Here is a 24,539-nt window from a genome sequence, read left to right as displayed (position 1 = left end):
GTGTCGACGTACCTCTTTTGGGGGCGGATTTTTTGTGCGCTCATGGACTTTTGGTGGATGTGAAAAACCAACGCTTAATAGACGCTGCCACTTTCTGTTCTTACGCGTGCACACTCGGACCGCCCGATGTTATCCGCCTCTCCAGCATAGTCCCCCTCACGGACGTTTTCCACCGCCTGCTTGCCGAATTCCCTGCACTCACACAGCCCACCTTCACTTCGGCGGCTGCCAGGCATGGGGTGGAACACCACATCGCCACCACGGGCCCACCGGTCTACGCCCGAGCGCGGCGCCTGAACCCGGCTGGCTGTGGCCAAGATGGAGTTCGACAACATGGAGCGCCTGGGAATTGTCCGCCGCTCTAACAGCCCTTTGGCCTCTCCTCTCCACATGGTCCCTAAACCCGGCGGCGGCTGCCGCCCTTGTGGAGATTATCGACGGCTCAACGACGCTACTACGCCCGACCGCTACCCTGTACCGCACATCCAGGATTTCTCAGCTCACCTAGCCGGCATGGTGATTTTCTCCAAGGTCGACCCCGTGAGGGGCTACCATCAGGTTCCCGTTCACCCCCCCCCGACATCCCTAAAACGGCAGTGATCACACCTTTTGGATTGTTTGAGTTTCTACGCATGCCGTTTGGGCTTAAGAACGCTGCTCAGACCTTCCAACGCCTGATGGACTCTGTGCTGCGGGACCTTCCCTTTGTTTTCGTGTACCTTGACGACATCCTGGTAGCAACTTCTTCCATGTCAGACCACATGGCATACCTCCGAACCCTTTTTCAACGGCTCAGTCAACACGGACTTATCATCAACCCTGCGAAGTGCTAGTTTGGCCTCTCACCATAGACTTCTTGGGGCACAGGGTCACGGAGGCAGGCGCAATTCCTCTCCCGTCCAAGGTGGAGGCCGTCACAGCGTTCCCACGCCCAGTCACCGTGAAGTCCCTGCAGGAATTTCTTGGCATGGTGAACTTCTATTATCGTTTCATCCCGGGAGCGGCTCGCCCTATGCGGCTTCTATATGAGGCCCTTAAAGGCAAGAAACCCAAACACACTGTTGACTGGACTGAAAGCAGGGTCAGGGCTTTTATGGACACCAAAGCAGCTTTGGCACGGGCTACGATGCTGGCACATCCCTCCTTTTCTGCCCCTGTTGCACTGACCACGGATGCTTCGGACTACGCGGTGTGGGCGGTGTTTGAACAATGGATGGACGGTACCTGGCAGCCTCTCGCTTTTTTCAGTAGGCAGTTACGCCCCACTGAGCGAAAGTACAGTACTTTCGACAGTGAACTGCTTGGGATGTACCTCTCCATCCACCATTTTCGACACATGCTGGAAGGCCGCCGGTTTACAGTTTACGTCGACCACAAACCGTTGACCTTCGCCATGTCCAAGGCAGCAGAACCATGGTCCCCCCGACAGCAACGCCAGCTGTCCTATGTCTCCGAATTTACTACAGACATTCAACACGTGACGGGGAAAGACAACTGTGTTGCTGACTGCCTCTCCAGAGCCATAGCTGGAGCGGTCCACCTGGGTCTCGACTACTGCAGTATGGCTAAGGACCAGGTTTCCGACACCACAGTGCAGCAGTGCCGGTCGTCCACTACAGGTTTGCAGCTGAGGGACATGGTTTTTGGCAGCTCCGGCACCAGTTTGCTCTGTGACGTCTCCACAGGCACACCTCGGCCTGTGGTTCCCTTGAGCTGGCGACGGACGGTTTTCGATGCTGTCCATGGACTCTCTCACCCAGGGACCAAGGCCTCTTAAAGACTGGTGGCAGCCGAGTTCGTGTGGCACGGCCTGAGGAAGGATGTCAGAGATTGGGCTCGTGCCTGCGTGGAGTGCCAGACCAAGGGTCCTTTGGAACACTTTCACATGCCTGAGCGATGTTTCGACCATGTCAACGTCGACCTGGTTGGCCCCCTGCCCCTTCTCGGGGGTGCACTCACCTGTTAACTATGGTCGACCGCACCACACGTTGGGCGGAGGTCGCCCCGCTCTCGTCCATTGCATCAGTCGACGTGGCACGAGCGTTTATTGGCACCTGGATATCCCGTTTTGGCACCCCTTCGGATATTTCCTCAGATCACGGCGTGCAGTTCACTTCTAAGCTTTGGACTGCAGTAGCAGACGGCTTAGGGGTGAAGTTGCACCGCACCACAGCGTATCACCCGCAGGGCAACGGCCTTTGCGAACGTTTCCACCGGTCGATGAAGGCTGCTCTTCGTGCCACTTTGAAGGATGGCAACTGGATTGACAGACTACGTGGGTCATGCTGGGCATCAGGACGGCGCCTAAGGAGGATCTCCGGTCTTCCTCTGCGGAGCTGGTTTATGGCCAGCCTCTGCGGTTGCCTGGAGATTTTGTGCCGACTGCTTCGACTCCTTGGTCGGCCACGACACAACGCTCCACCCACTTGGACAATGCCAGGCTCTTTGCCCCGCTGCCCACTTCTTGCCATGGTGTACCAGGTTCTCACATGCCCAAGGACCTCCTGTCAGCTGGTTATGTGTTCATTCGCGTTGATGGGCACAGAGGGCCCTTGCGCCCTCCTTATGAGGGAGCCCTTCCGAGTTTTGGAGGCGGGACAGAAACATTTTGTCATTGACATGGGGAGTAAACCCGAGCGGGTCTCGTGGACCGCCTTAAGCCAGCTTACTTGGACTTGGCCAGGCCGGTTGAAGTGGCTCGCCCGCTGAGGCGAGGTCGTCCTCCTACCGGAAGCTTGTGTCCTGGCCTTCTCCCCTCTGACCCTTTCCCCGTGACTTCCCCGTCTTCGGTTTCTCCTGTTCCTCCGCGACCGCCCCCTGCGGATGCGCTTCCTCTCTCCCCCGTACGGCGTAGCCGTTACGGCCGCCGGATTCGCCCCCCGCGACTTGAACTTTAGTGTCTATTTGTTGAGTTGAATTCTGGGGGGGCGTGTGTAGTGACTTCTATATACATAATTCACCACCAACTGCAAACGTGTGAATGCAATGTTGCATATGCGTGTCAGAGAGTTCACGATTTGGTAACGGGGTAGAAATAATTGCAGTCCCTTTAGGGACCGCCATGTTTATCTGCTTGTTTCTATGGAAACCGACTTTCGGTGGGTCTCGGTTGGTGCGGGACGTTTTGCTGCTGTTTGTGCTAATAAAAAAAATTACACACTCTCTCTGAGTGCGAACGTGAGAAATTGTCGCTTTCTTCGCGTTGCTACAATTCCCACAATATCTTATTTATAAAGAAAGGAATTTTTAAACAATGTACACCCAGTAATCCTGAAACCTAGCAGAATAACAGTTGACACGGCCACATTAATAGATAACATATTTATAAATAAGATTGATCATAAAACGGAAAGTGGACTTCTCATTAATGACATAAGTGACCACCTACCTGTTTTTGTAGTTTTTCATAATTATTTCGATAGAAAAGCTAAATCAACAACTCGTATAACAGAAATAAGACTAAGAACCCAACGTTCCATCGATGCCTTTAAGCAAGACCTAGAAAAACAAAACTGGACTGAGGTCTACTCAAACGAAGACCCAAATACAGCGTTTGAAGTATTTCAGTCTACCATAATCTCCTTATATGATAAACATTTTCCATTAACTAAAGTCTCCAAAAAGTATAAAGACCCAAGTAAGCCATGGATAACGAAAGGCATAGAAAACGCATGTAAAAAGAAAAACAATTTATATAAATTGTTTTTAAAATTCAGAACTGAAGAAGCAGAAAAAAAATATAAGACCTATAAAAATAAACTAGTAAATATTATAAGAACCAGTAAAAGAGATCATTATCATGCACTATTAGGGCAGAATAAAGGTAACACACAAGAAAGATGGAAAATACTTAACTAAGTAATCAGAATCAGAAAACAAATTCCTGATCCAACAAACCTGTTTGAAATAGATAAATACGTAGACAATACAAGAAGAAGTATCAAATATATATATATTTTTTCCAAGATGGCGCCCGAGTAGGCAGCCTTCGGCAAGTGCTCTTCAAGAGCCTTGCTTTTTTGTTCTTTTTTGCTGTTTTTGTCTTTTGTTTTGTCACATGTTGTTTGTTGTTTCATTGTGTGGACCTGATATGGACTGTTTTCAGCGCTTTTTGGCCACGACATTCGTCAAAGGAGCAGTATCTGTGCTTGGTGGTTGCGCCTTCTCGGCAGCACGCCTGTACCAGCACAGATTTTGATTGGGAGGAATGTCGGCGCCATTGACTGTCGGTGCTGGACAGACCTGGGGCGCTTGTGTTTTTTGCGACAGTAATGGGCAGCATTTTTCACAACCCCGATTTGTTCAGTGGCTATGTCAGCGCTGTTGGACAGTTGGCGTTGGTGCGGCTGGATGGATGGCCGCTGAAGTTGAGGATGAGGAGAGAGGATCGTTGGCGAAGAGCGCCGATGCGTATTTAGAACCGTGAGTCACCGCTTGGAATTGAAGTGGATTTCCATGGGACAGGAGAAGTGAACCAATCTCTTTTTTCGTCAATGGATGCTACAGCTTCTTGTTGACTTTGAAACTTAGCCTGTAGCCGACGTGTGCACATTTTGAGCATGACGTCTCTGATCCACTGGTTAAAGGACACTTTGATTCTCTCCTCTTTCATCTCAAACAGCTTCAAACAACAAAGCGTGTGATGGAAAAGTGGTTAGAATTGCATGACTGTCCGTGTTTTATGTTATGTGTTGTGTTTATTATTTTACTTTATGTTAACTGTTTTGTAAAGCGCTTTGTTACAGCTGCCGCTGTTGTGAAAGCGCTATATAAATCAGCATGTATTGTATTAAAGTCAACTGATTGCTTTAATATTGATATGACAATATTCAAGCAGATTATAGAATATGTAGTGCAACCTTTCACGCACATATGCAACCTGTCATTCAAAGCTGGTATCTTTCCATCAAAAATGAAAATTGCTAAAGTTATTCCAATCTATAAAAGTGGAGAAAAACATCTGTTTACAAATTATAGACCAATATCACTACTACCACAATTTTCAAAAATATTAGAAAAACTATTTTCTCACAGACTTGATAGTTTTATACAAAAGCATGCACTGTTAAGTGAGAATCAATATGGCTTCAGGGAAAAACGGACCACTTCAATGGCAGTTATGGAGTTTGTGGAAGCAGTAGCCACTAATATAGACAACAAAGAATTTACTGTTGGGGTTTTCCTAGATCTAAAAAAAGCTTTTGACACAATAGATCACAGTATATTATTGAAAAAACTAGAAAGATATGGCATTAGAGGTGTAGCTTATAAATGGATAAAAAGTTATTTAGAAAACAGATATCAGTACGTGCAACTCAACAATAAAAAAATGAATCAACTGAAAATCACTCACGGAGTTCCTCAGGGGTCAGTGCTTGGTCCAAAACTATTCACCTTATATATAAATGATGTCTGCAAGGTCTCAAAACTATTTAAATGTGTCCTATTTGCTGATGATACAACTTTCTACTGTTCTGGAATAAATCTGAAACAGCTCCTGACAACCGTAGAAAACGAATTAAACAAATTAAAAAACTGGTTCGACAGAAATAAATTGTCATTTAACCTGAAAAAATCGAAGTTAATTTTTTTTGGCACAAGACCAATCAAACACCAAGCTAAAATTATGGTAAACTCAATTGAAATAGAAAGAGCGTATGAAACCAAGTTTCTCGGATTAGTAATAGACTCAAAACTATGTTGGAAACCACATATCGATAACGTAAAAAGAAAAATAGCCAAGACCGTAGGGATCCTCTACAAAACCAAGGAAGTGCTAAATAAGAGATCTTTGTACACATTATACACTTCATTATTATTACCATATATGACCGACTGTGTGGAAATATGGGGAAATGCCTGCAAAACAAACACACTCCCTATTCTCAAACTACAAAAAAAGAAATTCGAATTATTAATAGATCACAATATACGGAACCCACAAATCCACTATTTATCAAATTAAATACGATGAAATTTTATGACCTGGTTGACTTTAAAATCGCCCAATTAATGTACAAAGCACACAATAACCTGCTCTGCCAAAACATTCAGAGGTTTTTTGAAATTCGAGAAAGCAACTATGAATTAAGAGGTACCAACTTATTCAAAAAACTCAAAACAAGAACAAACATCAAGCAAAGAAGTATATCTAGCAAAGGTGTTAATCTGTGGAATAATCTCGAAACAGACCTAAAAATGAGTAAATCGCTTGCTGAGTTCAAAAACAAATTCAAAAAAATAGTACAAACAACCTACATCAATCAGAGTTAAAATGATAAATTCTAAACATAAAATATAATGATAAATCAGAACTAAGTTGATAAATAGAGAAAGGTATTGAAATATCCATTATGAATACAAGAGAAAATTGACACAAGAGTGCCAGGGTGAGGATGTATATAATCCCGATACAAACCAAAAGTTGTAAAAATATCACGGTTAAGGGTAAAGTATGAGCCTTAATGGAGACTTCTTCTTACTTTTTCTTTTCTGATTGATATAAAAATGATTTAGTAGATATAAACACATAACGGGGTAGGACTAGATAAGTTTTTTTACTTCATCCTACTCCCTTGAACATAATAACTGTGTTGAATGAAGACTGATTTCTTTCTTTTTACTTTTTTATCTACCTTATTTTCTGTCAAATTATTACTGTATATGTTTTATGTTCAATATGCAATATGCAATACACATGAGCGTATCATATCTAAATTGAATTCCTGCCTACACCTTACAAACTAAGGATAGTGCTATTAAATGTGGAAAGAATAAAGTATTCACATCCTTGATAGCATCTGCTGTGTTGAGTCTGTCTCAGTGACAGACTGAGACTGCTCTTGTCTTCTTCTCTGATCAAAACAATGTTGCCTTTTACTCTGATCAAAACAATGTGTCCCCTAGCGGATACTCCATGAATTGCACCTTATTAAACTATTCCATGTCTTTTATGTATTTTTTCACTTTTAAATTATCCAGCAGGCCTGATCGAACCTCCTTGGGGGCTGGTTCCGGCCCGCGGGCCGTATGTTTGAAACCCCGGCTCTATAAGATCCCATGGGGTACATAGACAAATGCTTAACTCCCCAAAGCACATGTAGACCAGTATGGCAAACTCATAGGCACCCTCATAGACCCAAAGAAGGAGCAACGGGTGCTTCATGACTCCTGAACGGAACGTCTTTCATGAAGTGAAGTGGGAAGTCAACACCATCTCCATCCTGAAAAGGGCCCGGCAGCGGATGTACTTCCTGAGGCTGCTGAGGAAGCATGGCCTGCCACAGGAGGTGCTACGACAGTTCTACACGGCAGTCATCGAATCAATCCTGTGTTCTTCCACCACGGTTTGGTTTTGGGCCGCCACAAAAAAGGACAAAATCTGACTTCAACGGACAGTTAGGACGGCAGAAAAAATCGTTGGCACCGCCCTACCCACTCTTGAGGACTTGCACACTGCAAGAATCAAGACAAGGGCACGGAAAATCCTCCTGGATCCCCCGCACCCTGCCCACCACCTTTTTCAGCCACTCCCCTCAGGCAGACGCTACGGATCCATGCGCACCAAATCCAGTAGACACTTAAACAGCTTCTTCCCTCTAGCCATTAACTCCTTAAACAGTCACTGACGTAGTCACTCTTCTTGCACCACAAAATGGTACTACAAAACTACTGGTTACTCTAAAATGGTTCAATGATTTTGTTGTTTACGATGATACTAGTGCAGCGTGTTATACCGGCGACAAATTCCTTGTGTGTTCTACATACTTGGCCAATAAAGATGATTCTGATTCTGATTCTGAAATGGATTTGAATGATGGCGCTGAGTCTGTCACTGATTACATTAAATTCTGCGTGGTCAATGTCATACCTCATAGAGAAATAAATATATACCCAAACAATAAACTTTACAGAACCAAAAAGATGAAAGATTTCATAAATCGTAAAAAGAAACGTAACTGCATGCTTAGTGATGCGAGGAAGAGCTATAAGGATACAATTGAACAGAACTTTCATGCTGGGAATTCGAAGTAGTTGTGGGATACTATGAAGGCCATCACCCACATGACCACTGGCACGACATGTCTGAGTACTCCGAATGATTTGCAAAAAGCAAATGAATTAAATGACTTTTTTTTTATTTTTAGACTTGTGAACCATGATTTCTCTTCTGAGTGTGATAATGTATTAAAACCTATATGTGTCATCGACCAGAATGCCAGAAAGCTGATTGAACCTACGAAAGTCCCTTTTCAAACACGGTAGTGCCAAGAACGCCACAGGGCCAGATGGCATTTTCACGTTCCTTCTTAAAATCTGTGCGGAAAAGCTGACACCAGCGCTGTGTCCTATCTTTCAAAAATCTGTAAATCAGCACACCGTACCCACCTGCTGGAAGAAATCAGTTTTAATACCGGTACCAAAAAAAAAAAACTGTCCAAATAAAATGATTTTTATCCATTGCGCTAACATCATATATAATGTAATAATAAATAAATGTAATAAAATGTTTTGAGAGAATCATAGTGTCCTCACTCAAGAAGGAGGTCAACCTGCTGCTTGATCCTTTTCAGTTTGCCTATAAGCGGGGCGTGCAACAGATGATGTAATTAATACTATTAGTCATCTGGTCGCTTAATATCAGGAAGACCCCAAAGCTTTTGTTCAACTTTTGTTTGTCGATTTTAGCTAATCATTTAATACGCTAGAGCCACATCTACCAATTGAGAAACTGTCAATCCTTTTATTTTGAAATGGTTTATGTCCTTTCTAACAAACCGTGTGCAGCATGCCAAAGTTAACAATGCCCTCTCTGGGTTCAGACACTCCAGCACGTTTGTCCCCCAAGGATGTGCCAGCTCCCCAGTGTTTTTTACTTTATATACCAACGATCCATCCTAATAATTCCATCATCAAACTTTCAGATGACATCACCATCCTGGGCCTGCTGCATAAAGATTACAGTTCAGCAATTTACCATTTTGAGATCTGTACTTTTGAACCGTTACAAACATTCTTTTATTCCTACATCTATTAAGGTAATGAATGCAAATATATCGGTGAGAGTGTACTGCACTGAATTGATTAATTATCAGGGATTGCTTTTTTTCACGGGATTAAGATAAGATAAGAAAACCTTTATTAGTCTCACAATGGAGAAATTCCTAATTCACAGCAGCAAAGTTATGAAAGTAGAACAACAAAATATAGGAGCTGCTGGAAAGGCACTCACTCTCGCGGCGCCATTTTGAAGTCAATATAACAAAAACAACACAACACATAGGTGTGTCGCCCTGATGTGTGTGTCTGATACAGTATTGCCGACTGTAAACTGCATAACCAGTTCAGAATCCATGAAAAATTTCCCTTTGTTGACATTAAAGTATTTGAAATGAAATGAACAATTGAATTTGCAATATTTCAGTTTGTATGACCCAAAGGAATAGCACCAGTCAAAATTTGGGAAACACCTTCAAATTAGAATGGTCTCAAACACAATCGACGTCAAAAAATTCAAGTTGACAATTCAACAGCTGTGAAGTGAAAGTCATTCCATGTCAAAAAAAACATAATCCAAATCTTAAAGCTGACTGAGAAATTACCAAGATTTGCAAAACTGTTATCTCGGAAAATGGTACCCACTTTGAAGAATCAAAATGATCAAATACTAAAACATTCATCCATCCTTCCATTTTCTGATCCGCTTATCCTCACAAGGGTTGTGGGGCCTGCTGGAGCCTATCCCAGCTGTCTTCGGGCAGTAGGCTGGGTACACCCTGAACTGGTTGCCAGCAAATCGCAGGGCACACAGAGACAAACAACCATCTGCGCTCACACTCACACCTACGGACAATTTAGACTTAAAGCGTTCCATGAACCTGCCACGCATGTTTCTGGAATGTGGGAGGTACCTGGAGAAAAATCACACAGTCACGGGGAGAACATGCAAGCTCCACACAGGAAAGCCAGTATCGAACGCTGCACCTCTGCACTGTTAAATCGTCATGCTAATCCATCGACCGCCGGGTTTGATGATTTAAGTATGAAACTTCAATTAAGACATGAAGAAAAAATGAATTAGAGGATAACCTTTGCCTGGTACTGTACTCCCATACCAAAGGGGACCTTTGCATCATTCATCCATTCATTCATTCATCTTCCGTACCGCTTGATCCTCACTAGGGTCGCGGGGGTGCTGGAGCCTATCCCAGCTGTCTTCGGGCAGTAGGCGGGGGACACCCTGAATCGGTTGCCAGCCAATCGCAGGGCACACAGAAACGAACAACCATTCGCACTCACACTCACACCTAGGGACAATTTAGAGTGTTCAATCAGCCTGCCATGCATGTTTTTGGAATGTGGGAGGAAACCGGAGCACCCGGAGAAAACCCACGCAGGCCCGGGGAGAACATGCAAACTCCACACAGGGAGGCCGGAGCTGGAATCGAACCCAGTACCTCTGCACTGTGAAGCCCACGTGCTAACCACTGGACTACCGGGCCGCCTACCTTTGCATCATAACTCATAAAATTTGGGGGCTTTAATCTCTCTACTCATGTTTTTCCTTTCCATTACAAGCACAATACAAGTTAATAAAGGAGGTAAACTATTTTTTTGTGATATTTCTTTTGTTTAGCGCCAAGTTATCAAAACGGGTATTGTATAAAAAAAAGAAAAACAAAGAAGAAATGCAATTTTACTTTTGCACGTGCATTTTAGAGCCTTTTTTGTGCTCAGTACTCCTACAATGCGGTGTAAATTATTTTGATTTCTATCATCGAGTTTGTCGATTGAACTGTTGATTAAACTTGTGCAACTTTGTAACCGTAGATTTTTGTTTAACTGAATCCTGGGTTGCTCCTTTTGTGAACGTGACAACATTGTGATTAAACGTGGGGCCAGGGGACTAATAATAACTTTGCTTATGTAAAACTACACACGCCTAGCTCAACGACGCATAGTCCGAAAGCAAGTCTGTCCCGAAGTGTTTCGTTTCTGTGGGGCGTGATTATCCACTTCTCCTACTTCCTTTCTCATGTGCCAGTTTTCCTCTCCGGCTACCTCATACGTGGCTGCTGGAGGAAAAGAGGAGAAAAAAGTTGTGCTCCTAGAAGGCAGCTGCGGCCGGACCTTTCCTGCCTTTGGCTGCCGGTGGGGATCCTGTCTGGCGTACGGGGCAAGGCAGCGTGCATTAAATTGGCCTGGATGGCAGGGATACTCTGGTGCAAAGACTGCTTAAACCATAAGGTATTGTAAGTATAAAATAGACTGGCTGCCACGTCACTAACTTGCAAGTGATGTTGGTGACAGTACCGTGCACTGATTGAAAGTGTCGCCGCGACTGACTTTAGCATGCAAGTGTTATTATTGTGCTAACGTTAGCTTGCTAATTTAAGTGCATGGGTCGGATCTAGTTTAGACGGACGTTGACAGATGAATAAAATTAAGCTAGCACTCATTTGGCGCAGTGGATGTTTGGTTAAATATGTTTGGTTTTAGTTCTTACGTATTATGATCAAGTATCTGTCTGCAGTATGTTATGTAATCTTCCCCGAAACTCCTTTGCGGTCGATACAACGTCAGACAGTGATGATGAGAGCAGTCAAGTTGATTTTATTAGCATCTTCAATAAATGTATGTCGGATCAAATTAAAGTATTTTCTTCATCCCTTAAAAGTTTGATCGAAATGTTTTTTCATTAAACAGTAGTGCGGAAAAAATGCCACACAGCTGATGTCCCAATTGCTTTCATAGAAATGTCCCCCTAAAAGTAAACTGCGTAAACTATTACTATTCCGACTCCAAATTCAGCAACAAAATACTGCACGGGTACTTGTACATCATGTAGGCCTCACGAATTTCTTTCAAAGCAAACAGTTTTACAAAAACTGCTTTGAAAATAGAACTGAAACCTAAGATACAATCAATATGAGCGCGTCAACATCCCGTCAGTCATCCAGTCAGCCCTTATAAACCCTTTAACACTCTTGTTAACTTCATTTTACAAACATGAAAATTACATCGTACCGTCAAAACAAATGCTATTACTCTAATTATGCATGCATAAATATGCATCTGTGTAATAGTTTATTTTAAAAAAATGCTTTTTTAAAAATTTAAACCAAAATATGTAACATTTTGTTCTGTTAATTCTTGGTACACGTCACTCAGATTTTTGTGACTGTTTTAACTGCTTCAACTGAGTGACCGAGGGCTTTGCCATATTGCCTGTTATTCAAACCATGGTATTTATTGAATCCCTTCACAGTAACCGTGAGTGTAAAATTGTAATAATGATTATGGTAGATAAAAGTTATTTCTGAATGGGCTATTTTCTGTCCATAAGAAAGGTAAATATTTCCTTTTAATATGATCAGAGAGTATCATATTTATTCCTTAAATCATAGGATATTTAATATTTCCACTTTGTCTTTCATGTCATGAAATCAATTTAACAGATTAAAAACATAGCTAACCTGATTTTTTTTTAAACTATCATTTTTTAGGCAGATTGTTGTGCAGCTGTAAAAACGGAGTACAGCAATGGTGCAAATACCATTACTGATATTGTAAATGTTTTTATATATTTTTGTCCTCAATCTCCTCATTATGGCTGACATCGGCTGTAAAGCTTTTTCTGTTAGCGGGTGCTAATGTGGCTGATCGATACCATTGACATGGAAATGTGGTACTTCCATTCATTGGTTATATTTTCCCAAGCAAATAGGATGTTTAATGAAATGCCCATCAGTAATTGAAAAACATCCCCAAAAACGTTAACAGCCTTTGACGGGTAGAGCAGCTCTCATGTCTCAAGTTTTCCAAGTTTATAATATCTCCAAGAGTCATCAGCGAGCCTTTGTCTTTCCTGACTGGTAACTGATTTCTTTTTTTTTTAACTAGCATACATCGCCTGTGCAACTGTTTATTCGTTTTTGCAATACAGTCATACCTCGGTTTTCAACCATAATCCATTCCAGAAGGCTGTTCGATAACCGATTTGTACAAAAACCGAAACCATGCTATTAAAAAAAAAAATCTTTTATTGAACACATCTGCTCACAATGGAACGCTACACGAGGAAGTGTAACTTCCTCGTCTATCCAAGGAGGCGTCACTACCTCGTGTAAGGAAGGCGAGAGGAGTGGCGCATTCAAATGCGCTCAGTTTGGTCGAGAAACGATTTTCGGTCGTAATTCGAGGCGTACGAAAATTTGAAATTTTTGGTCGAAACCCGATTTGGTCGAGAACAGAAACGTTCAAAAACCGAGGTTTGACTGTATTGGCATCTTAGGTGAGGCACACTTGTATTCTGGTCCTGACTACAACATATAAAACAATACAGTACATCAGAAAATTTTATATGCTAATAAGGAACTATCGTCCTACTAATCACATTATGACAGAGTATTCCCATATTTTTCTTGCTTTTTCCCATAGTGACTGATTTTCTGCACCACGTTAGACTGCAATATTGTTTTCGGTCTGAACTTTTTCACAAAATAAAGGATTGAGAATTGAATTTCCATATGTTGTACTAAACAACTGCATATATATTGCTGTTGTTACAGAATTACCAGTTACATGGGTTCTTCGGCCCATGGGACAGATGAAAGTTGAACACGGTTGGAGGCCCACCTGGGCTGTATCTGCTCTGTTAATCATAGTCACTCTACTGATGCTTCCCTTTGAGGTGGCATCAGGCCGGAAAATTAGTCAAACAACCATGGCTCACGCAACAGATACGGCTGCAGGATCCGGTCCTAACTTCACTGATGACCTTCAAGGCCTCCAGGCCCTAGCAGACTTCCTAGCTAGTGAGCATGCTCATGTTTGGGTCTTGTCCCTTGTGGGCTCAGTTGTTGTAGGCCTCAGTGGGATTTTCCCCTTGCTCGTCATCCCAATCGAAGCTGGAGCAGCCCTGAAAACCGAAGGTAGGTCGTGTAAGATTAATTACTTATCATATTTTACTGGAGGTAGCAACCTCTATGGTTTACAGTACAGTATTTTGCAAAATGTGTCATGTGATCTTAAAACCTTTTCACTGTTGCACTTCGGTTGTCTGCATATGCTCAAAGAGTAATGAACCACTACCACTTTTAGACAAGAGTATAAATACAAGTACAGCACAGTATTTATATTTGAGGATTCGACAAGACCAAGTACTGATACTTGATAATGCCCTTTTCACTTCCAATCATTCAATTTCACGAGTATTGTCACACTTGGTCTAAACAAAAAGAAAAAAAAGATCAAATTTTCTATCTTTATGTTTGAAGACTGAAATGTGGCAAAAGGTCAAAAAGTCCAAGGGGGCCGAATACTTTTGCAAGCCACTGCACCTAAATGCTTACAAAACCTAGCTTACACACATTGTGTGGGACTTAAACATGACTTCAAAAGAGAAGAACTATTAACTCATTCAGTACCAGCCAATTCAAGACCAAGTCTGAAAAGACGTTTAAAACCGTCTTTGGGAGAGAATGAGTTAATAGTTGAATCACCACAAAACACACAGAGACACACTTTGCCTCTGTTTAGCTGTCTGTAACATTCTGCATAACGCCTGTGATTTGGCTACCACAGTTTTTTTTGTCTTTGTGAATTTCCTGACATTTTTAGCCCATTTTTTTAACTTGCCTATCATCATGGGCACATCATTGGAAAATATGTGCAGTCACTGTGAAACAGATGACATTGAGCTGGTTGCAATTCCCTGTCCGCAGTGAAGGTACACAAACAGAAGATGAGGCTAAGTCAAGATAGAGAGAGACTTGGTTATGTGTGTGCACATATGACTACTTAAGTACAAATAGTTAATCTCGTCTGCATTGTGCTTTGATAACACTGGTCAGCAGCTAATTTTACTCAGAGATGGCTTTATGTGTCTCTAAATGTAAATTGTGATGGTGATTTCAAAAAATGCCTTTTTTACAGTGCATCCACTTTCAGACATTTTCATTTTTTGTTTAGTTTTTCAGTTTGACCTATAAAAGCTTGCACAATATGGAATTCACCGTTGTAATTTATAGCTATAACCTTTCAGGAAAAAAAATAATCCCACCTGTTGCTGAATTTAACTCTTAATTTGTAAATATGACTACATTACATGTGATGATGATCAGTATTATGAAAACCTGATGTGCTTGATTAAAAATATTAGAATCAGTGCACAAAAGTATTCTCCAAAATTTTACTTGCATCTTTCATTAAACAAAGCCAAAAAAAAAAGTGTTGACTAGTGTTATCAGACGCAAGCTACTGTAAATCACCTTCAGGCTTGTGGCCTTTTCGGTTTCCCCTCCCATTTTTCCACGGTTGTATGTTTGCCTTTTGGTTTTCAAATGCAATCTGACATGGGGAGCTGCAGAATAAGAATAATAATGTGGAGAGGAAATACCTTGACAGATCTCTCAATCCTGTTGAAAGGCTGTCACTTGGTAATTTGAAATTTCCCCTCCTTCCAAGGGGTGTTTTGTAGGAATTTCTAGTTCTTGAAGACAAATTCCTTTGTTACATTGCATTGGCTGTATGTTTTTGGTCAGTCAGGCTGAAAGATCCATTATTGCCCCATTTTCTGTGGTCCCAACTGCCTTAAACCTTTCAGTAAGCTCCTAAATTGTTCTGTTTTAGCTTGATGAAGATCGTAATTAAAAGACGCCCTTTTTCCCCATTTGTAAGTGATAAAACAATTCTTTTCCATCTACATGTTGGTAAACTGTTTCAATTCATTCATTTTCATCCACGAGCCAGCGATGCTTATCTTAAACGAATTTTTAAGATAACATTTTGCTCATTGAAACGATGATTGAGTTTGTGAAGAGAATGAAAGATAATCAAATCATTTTAGATCCTGCTGCATCATTAATGTCACACTTTTGTTATTCTCAGCTGGACACCAGAAGCTAAAGAGGCTTTTGAGCTTTGCTATCGGTGGTCTTCTTGGTGATGTATTCCTTCATCTCCTCCCTGAAGCATGGGCGCTCTCTGGTTCTTCAGGTGGGTCATCTTCCCAGCGCTACCACTCCCATTCTATCATCGCTAATGTTGAGTCTAATTTTTGTCATCATTTATCTTTCGTAATTCAAATTATGACCACAGGTCAATTTCAATTACCTCTAATAGAGAGGTCCCCAACCTTTTTTGCCCCACGGACCGGTTTCATGTCAGACAATAATTTCAGGGACCGGCCTTCAAGGCCGGATAGATACAACAATATAATATGAACCTGCATGAAAAGTGTGGTATTTTCGAAACAATAATAAACACGAATCATGACAAGAGGAACGTCCTATCTGGCCGCAACGTTCTCTGGTCGCTATGGTAACGTTTGAATGTGCCTTCAAAATAAGATACGCCGCAAATAAAAAGTGAATGAAAAATATCACTCACCATCGCCACTTATTATGCAAAGTAGGCTTGGTGCTTGTGATTCTCCCGTTGAGATAAAGCCGTGTTTGAAGTAGGACTCCTGTTACTGTCTATTAAAGTCTTCTCTTTCTTGAAAGTCGTAGTCTCTTCTGTCTCCTGGCTGGGCATTTTCCCCTTCCGAAAAAACGTTTCAAAGACGTTTGACACGTAATGTAACCTATCACGTGACCGAGAAGCGCAAATTCACTTGAGTCAAGAGTGACATACTGTAGACTGATATAATGGAGAATCTGGTAATTTTTCAAAATAAAACATCTTTCAGATTCCTAAATGAATAAAACGGAAAGATTGTAAGTTATTTATTCTTTTTGTGCGGTCCGGCACCAAATGACCCGCAGACCAGTACTGGTCCGCGGGCCGCCGGTTGGGGACCCCTGCTCTAATATAAAACAATGGCTAATGAAACAGTTCCTGCTCTATTTCAGTAGCTACCATGCTTATCATAGTGGAAAACTGTTGCTACTCTGTTATTAGAAATCACATTTGCCTTCTTTTTCCCCAGCCACCAGAGAAAAACACTACATGACACAGGGCTTGTGGGTAATCACTGGCCTCCTGACATTCCTTCTCCTAGAGAAGATGTTCTCAGACCAAGATGGACACAAAGATCCACCATCACATTCAGACCTGAATTTTAACTCGACTGTAAGTTCTGTAGCTCACTTCAATGCATTGCACATCAATATTTTATATATCTATATTCATTCAAATACGTTCACCCGGATAATTTGGTGAGGGTACATCCAAGAGTTTATATTTGACTTTAGTCCATGTAACTCACATTTGACCCTTTCATGTAGCTAAGTAAGGTTTTCATAGCAGTGCTCAATTAAAACCTCTGACAGCCTTCTGAAGGAAGATGAGGTGTATGTTGTGGGGGGGGGGGATTCTTTTTTTTTTTTTCGTTTGTGTAGTTCAGAAACCTCTTTGGTTCTTATTGTTCACCGTATTCAGTGATCCTTTCCTTGCAGTGTGTTTCAAGGGATAGTTTAGCTTTTGGGGAAATGTGCCACTGTGAGGTTGTGACAGACATGTACGTCTCTAGCATTAGTCACACATCTGAATGCATGCCATACATAGGCAACCCCTCCCCCAACCCCGCCGCCAAGCCCCACTTAAAGACACTATATTGCAAGTTCTTTACATCTTCAATGGCAACTGGCCCAAGTTAACATTCTGGAACTACTCATTCATTCATCTCGTGATAATGTTTTCGCCACCTCACTGGTGGCCGTTTGATGTGTCTAGTCTGTTCACAAAAGAAAGCTTTCAAGAATAATGATCACACCTTCCATCCCAATTACTCATCGTCTAGTGCTGATCGTTGCAGTCTGTGTTCCTGAAGTCGTACTTTCATGCAACTGTTTTAGGTTTTCAGTGAAACTGTTGTCGTTCAAATTGTCAATGAGACGGAACATTGGCATTTGGTCATTGGAAATTTCATTTTTACCCACTTGTCTGTGATAATGGTGGACGTCATACCAAGGACTGGTATGATCATTGTGCCCCCCCCCCCCCCCCTTTCTGTTACGCAGTCAAGTTCAGCTTGCAGTGGAAAGGCTTCTGTGTTACATGGAAATGGGTCTCAGCCTGAATCACAGAAATATTCCAAGCATCAGAGTCTGCAGGGAACATATGAGAAAATCAAGGTATGCACTCTGATGAGTGATAAACATTTGCAGTGAACATAAAAGCAACAAATGACCATGATGAAGCTTTAGCCTCTGATTGAAATGTGCTGTCCGAGAACAAATGACTCAAAATAATAAATCAATCAATTCTTGGATGGTTGAGCTGAGGTCTCTTACCATAATGCTGATGATGTGATGAAGTCACGTGTCATGGCTAAGTTTTTATACGAGTTCAACTATACAAAAAAAAAGTGCTTTTGCTGAAAGATAAGCTACCATGTATCCCACTTTTAATGGTGATTGCTTGAAGCTGTTGTCTTAGCACACGAGCTATACATGTCCATTGAAATATATTTTAGAAAGGGTATGGGCAAAATGAAGACACAAAATCACCCGTGGCCAAATAAAGTTACAGTTTATGACACCACTGTCTCTCCATTTCAAATCAACCAGCTTCTACATTGGTCACAAAAGTCAAGACAGGAGACTAAGTGCCAAAAAAATGGCAAATGTTCAGAGAGCATCAGCTTACAAAGCAGCAAAAGTGTGCTCTTTCATGTCTTGCGCAGTTGTCATTGGAACAGTTTTAAATATGCACCTGTGTGCTTGTGCTGATCATTAAATAAGGTGTGGTGACATTGTCGGCACACTCCTCATGTTGGTTACGTGTGTTGTTATCTGAAGGTCATGATTATTTGTTCGGCCGTAAGGTGATCGACTGGGTTAGTACGCTTGCTTCGCAGTGCAGCGGTTGTGGGTTCGATTCGACCTTCCTATGTGGAGTCTGCTTGTTCTACCCGTGCCTGTGTGGTCTTTCTGGCATGGTACTGCGGTTTCCTCCCACCTTCCAAAAACGTTAGGTTAATTGATCACTCTGAATTATCCTTAAGTATGATTGCGAGTAGGACTGGTTGTTCGTCTCGGTGTGCCCTGCGATTGGCTGGCAACCAGATCAGGGTGTACCCCCGCCTACTGCCCGAAGACAGCTGGGATAGGCTCCGGCACGCCTGCGACCCTTGTGAAGATGTGCGGCTTAGATAACGGATGGATGGATTCTATATTTACATAATATCCTGGACGGTGTTTACCATTGGCTCACTTTTCTTATTCCACTTCCGGATCCCATTCACCAGAGTGCGCACATTTGCTCTAAAATGTTTATTTGTGATTTTTGCAAGCATTCATTCAATCTAAAGCACATGCCCACTCATCAACGAAATTCAGTTAAAACAAGAATCCAGTTCGAGTCATGTGGCATGGCTCACTTAATTAAGTAGAAGCCACTCAAGTATTTACAGTTGAAGCATCTGCTGTCCAGGTGACAGACAGAGCCAGTTTTGGGAAATGTCATTTTGTACGTGAACTAGGTTCAAAGTACAGCTCATTAAATTTAAAATTAACTAGTTCGGTTCATAGTTCATAATTACAATTTTTTTGAACTAAGTTCATCATCCAAATATGAACAAGCTCCAATAGGTTTTCTGCGAACTCCGCTATACTGTACTGGCAATAACCCGATGTTTCCATCCACTCTACACTGGAAAAGAAATACAGTATTTTCAACTATCCGTTACACATGATTGAAATATGGTCATCTGATGCAATTTTTTTTTCCCTCAAAAATATTCAAATGAAATGTGTTAGTTGAACCGGAAGGTTTCATCATGTGCAACCAATGTGTCTGATTTATGTAAATCCAATGGAGCCAAAGAACGTTCTTTTTTTTTTCTTTTTCCAGTGCAATATCCAGGTAGAGATGTCACCCTACAACCTCAAAAACATGAGGAAAAACCTGTTGCTTGAATTTTCTTTGAATTTAAAGAATTAAAAAAAACACAGGACTGTGTTACATGGTGATGGTGTAAGCAATCTGATATAGGAACCAGGCAGAGGTTGGAAACTAAGATGTACCTCAAAGTGCATTATTCAGCGTACAAAACATTTCAAGTACGTTTATATTTCTAAGTCACTTTTCAGTGAATGTATTTCTTGACGTTTTTGAACCAAGCTGTTACCCCTAATTAACTTCATGAAAGCCGAGGATTTCACTTTAATTGAGGCTGCAGGTCTACCACAATATCCAGGAAAACCAGCTATTCCAGCTGCGGCTGGGAGATAATAGAGCCGCTATTTTACGCTGCTACTGTTTTTGAGGTCGGAAATAATTTGTTGCTATTTCTTTCACATATACCGTACCTCAAGGCTCGCAGGGTGCTTTAAATCAATGTGATGTGTCAGGTTTGCTGTTGATGTATTTATGATTCAACTGGGAAGGCAAAGCTTACACTAAAACGTCACATTTGCTGCTGTGAGTTAGTTTTTTTTTTCCCCCTGTCCAAACACACATCGCATTGTGATGCGGCGTGCGACTGTTTGATGGCCAAATAATTGCTTTTCCTACCTAATTACCGTAAGGCTCAGAGCATTTAGCCACTCTTGACCAAAAATGAACTGCTGTTAAAAAATCATTCACTGGCAAAAATACACTTGCATTCAATTCCGGTTACTGTACACCTAAAATATGAACGAGTTAATAAACTTTGTTGTTTTTGGACGTAACTTACCCGTCACCTTTGATACATGGATTTACCAGCACAACGGCTAACGGCGAACTTTCAGCAGATCATTTTCCATTCAGAGAGAAATTCTTGTCTTAAAACTTGGAGCCTTATCCAGATGTTTGACCTAAATAACTGTATTTCAGACAAGTGGCTACCTGAACCTCCTGGCCAACTGCATTGACAACTTTACACATGGACTGGCTGTCGCAGGGAGCTTCCTTGTAAGCAAAAAGGTGAGCAACTGTGCATGGCATTTAACACTTACGAACTTGTGCTTGTAAACAATTCATACGGAGCCACGAGCCGGGCGCAACATTTTATATACTTGCATAATTGAATGTAACTACTCCAAGTACATTTTCTATGTACAGGTCCAGCAGTTTCCACAGAGATGATTCATGAAGTGCGTCATATAGTTCAAGTATAATTATTATACATGCATGTCATAAAACACCTTTGCAAAAAACTGCTTTTACTTAAAAAAAAGATCAATAAGTGGGCCTGCTTTCTGTTATGAACCAAACTAGGAACTGAATCTTAATTAATAATTCATGCATTTTGTGCATTTTTTTTTTGTCATTGTCAATTTGAAATGTGCTGTTCTTTGAACAAAGGGATGGCAATTGAAACTTTTTCATTTTTCTTAAGAAATAACAAATTGTTAAATATGAGCTGACAATGTTTGCACCCATTTGTAGTGTTGGCACGACTTTTACATCTATTACATCATTAATACATTAATACAACATTAGATCACATAAATGTTCTAAATGTATATGAAATGAAACTCCAACATTTTTAATGTAACCATTTAAGGACAAAATGGGCGAGCAACAGAAACGCGGCTTGTTATCCATTGAGGTGCTGAACATATACAGCATGATAGGTGGAACAAGACGAGTCCAGCTGGTGAGACATAAGGCTGTCAGCGGGAGCTATGAATGTATGTGCCAGAGAGGAAGTTAGCTGAGATGCCTCAAATACACACACAAACACACGCACGTCATTTCACTGTTGCTCTTGTGCAAACTATTGGCATATGACACATAACATGAATGCTAGGACTGAAACGGCAAGAAGTCCTTTTGCACGGTCTTGCTTAGAGTATATACAGATTAGTCAAAGGAATTTCACTGATAATACATTGCTTTGCAGGTTGGCTTTCTCACCACCTTTGCCATCTTGCTCCATGAAATCCCACACGAGGTGAGATGCTTGAACCTGAATATATTGCACAAATAAATGTCTTGATTTGAGTGAACTCACATTTGCCTTCAGTTTCGAAGGCCGGCAACCACGATGTAAAGTCGTTAAGGTTTTAGCCACTCCAGCCATATGAGACATGTCATTGTCCGTCCACAGGTGGGTGACTTTGCCATTTTGCTCCGAGCCGGCTTCGACCGGTGGAGTGCTGCCCGTCTGCAGCTGTCCACCGCGCTGGTTGGTGTTCTGGGGGCTTGCTTTGCTTTATGTTCTCAGTCACCAAAAGGCACAGGTAGGATCTTTTCCGGATGTATGAATACATTCCCGTCAGATGTCACGTGGACTACAGCATTGATTTACTATTTCCAGAAAATGCAACTTCCTGGATCCTTCCGTTCACCTCCGGAGGCTTCCTCTACATAGCCTTGGTGAATGTAGTTCCTGACCTGCTGGAAGAATCCAGTTTGAGGTATGATACACAATACCTTGACCATGAACACAAATGTTAATTCATGTCTCTAAATCAAGTGTTAAAGCTTGTATTTTTTATTTATTGTAGGCACTCCCTACAGCAGACCCTACTCATTATCTGCGGTGTGGCCGTCATGGCTTTCCTGTCAACCGTCTCTGTTTGAAGATTGAGGGTTTCTCTTCTTGCTATTGTGCCAAACAGAAAGACAACATCCAAAAACAAGCAAGACATTGTCACTACTTGCTATATCGGAAAACGGTTCTTCATGAACTCTTAAAATCCATCTTGGTAGCCAGATTACACCGCCCGGATATTGCCGTGCGTCATGGTATGCCACAACAAATTGCACTTTATCAATCAATGACAACATCAATCTTGAGACAGGACATTTTTATTTGACCTTGGACATTGTGCCAGCTCTAAACATCAAGGAAAGATGATGATTTGTATGGATTTCTGTTACCAAGTTGTCTTAAAATGTACATCTATATGTTTGCACATTGGGTTATGGTGCTACATGCAATCCAATCTAGTAGAATTTGCCTATTGTATTTATCCTAGGAAAAAAAGCGTGTTGCTCCTTCATATTTATTTAAAAAAAAACGGAGAGAGAGAGAGAGAGAGAGAGAGAGAGAGAAATGCACCATACGGAATGTTAGTGCACCACTGCACTGGCAATATTGTTCTGAGTGTCAACACTAATGTCACCCAAGTATATTTTTATCTGTCCACATGCCTTCATCATCTCAACACTAAAACTATAATTGCATCTTTTGAGCATGATTATCAGCCTCCCAAATAGCCTATTTATCAACCATACAGGAATATTTCTTTTTCTGGTGTTTGTTCTATCCCTCCTTTCAACCAAAGATCACCCATCAACCGGATGAGGAGAAGATCTATCCCAAGATAGGTCACTGCAAGTATACCATCTCATGATATGTTGACAAAATACCACATTGGCAATCACAGCTTGAAGACATTACGTCACGCAAAATTGAAGAACCCGATAGCAAGTTTCACCCTTAAGTCCCGTCCACCGTGTGTCAATGCTGCTGAGGTCCTACGTGTGAAAATGGCAAATAGAAATGAAGAGACGTCCCATAGACATGGCATTTCCATTCCGGTTCCTTTTCTGCAGCTTGTTTGGCAAGCGCGTGTTGCCATAACGACTCCGCCGCAGGTTGTCGACTTTAGTCATCAGCCGATGAGGTGCGCATAGTCTGTGGGAGGCTTTTCAGTTACGGAACACGAGGACAACAAAGACTCAACGTTTGAATGGAATGTGATGTCAAATTTACATAAAATCTAGAAGCGGTGATGACAAGCTGATCTGTTCCCATCATGCACTCCTCAAATATTTTGTTACCAATTGATACCGGAATATTTTGTTACTACCTTAGTACCTTATCTGTACTATCGTACATGACTGTCCCAAACTTTTGTTTTACATTTGTTTTAACTGAGAGTTATTTTAGAAATGGCTATGTAAAATTACTGACGCTAGTTCCAATTGGTTTTATTTATGAAACTTTGTGGCAACTATTTTTTTTTTTTGTATTCACTCTTTGGAGGTAGCCCAACTGAAAAGTTCACAGTTGCAAACAAATGGCCATCTTCTATTTAGGTGTTTTCTGGCAGGTCAAATGAAAGTTGGTTCCATAAATATTTGTGTACGATATTGTGCCTTTCTCAACCACTCCAATTAATTGGAATAAAACGGGATGCTCTGGAAGTTTTCCAACTATATGGCATTTACCAGAAACAATGACAGCTATTTTATATAAATTTCATGCTTTTAAGTGCCTCCATTCTCAGGGGTTGTAAAAGTCTATGCATTCTAAAGAGAGCTATTTTTAATACTTCGGTGAAAACCAATTTTGTGGCCAATGGTCCTAACCAAAGTCTGATTTGCATCCCTTGTGAGGTTTTGCCAGTTTTTTTAAAATATATATATATTCAGCAGCTACCTTTGCTGCTTGTTAACGGGATGTGCTCACTTCACTTTTGTCTGCTTTGGGACGATCCGGCTGGTTTGTCTGCTTATTGAAAACCATTCATATTTCGGGCATCGCTTGACTGTTACAATGATGATAATGCCCACCTCCTCCGGAATAAAATTATTTATGCTTGTCTTTTGTTTTTTTTGTTTGTTTTTTTCATTGAAGAAAGCATTGAAGTGCAACCAGATCTTTTATTTTAATGAACCCAAACACCCACACGCATTGTGTAAGTGTACAA

At 41.5% G+C, this 24,539-nt stretch overlaps 1 protein-coding gene across 2 annotated transcripts; it reads left to right on the top strand.

The window, feature by feature from the left end:
• Positions 1-10,949: 10,949 nt before the first annotated feature.
• On the top strand, positions 10,950-24,433 carry slc39a13 (solute carrier family 39 member 13). Of its 2 annotated transcripts, XM_052063240.1 has the most exons (10): positions 10,950-11,247; positions 13,572-13,934; positions 15,892-15,999; positions 16,934-17,076; positions 17,967-18,080; positions 20,767-20,856; positions 21,779-21,829; positions 21,986-22,118; positions 22,196-22,295; positions 22,386-24,433. In XM_052063240.1, exons 2-10 carry the CDS (start codon positions 13,601-13,603, stop codon positions 22,459-22,461), a joined length of 1,149 nt encoding a protein of 382 aa, XP_051919200.1. In that variant the 5' UTR covers positions 10,950-11,247; positions 13,572-13,600; the 3' UTR covers positions 22,462-24,433. The 2 variants fall into 2 exon arrangements, with proteins under 2 accessions (XP_051919200.1, XP_051919201.1); XM_052063241.1 differs by lacking the exon at positions 17,967-18,080.
• The last annotated feature ends 106 nt before the right edge of the window (positions 24,434-24,539 follow it).

Source organism: Hippocampus zosterae, chromosome 4 (genome assembly GCF_025434085.1).
Source record: "Hippocampus zosterae strain Florida chromosome 4, ASM2543408v3, whole genome shotgun sequence".
NCBI classification, from domain to species: domain Eukaryota; kingdom Metazoa; phylum Chordata; class Actinopteri; order Syngnathiformes; family Syngnathidae; genus Hippocampus; species Hippocampus zosterae.
The sequence above is the reverse complement of the archived record's forward strand: the minus strand, read 5'-3'. Positions and strand labels throughout refer to the sequence as shown.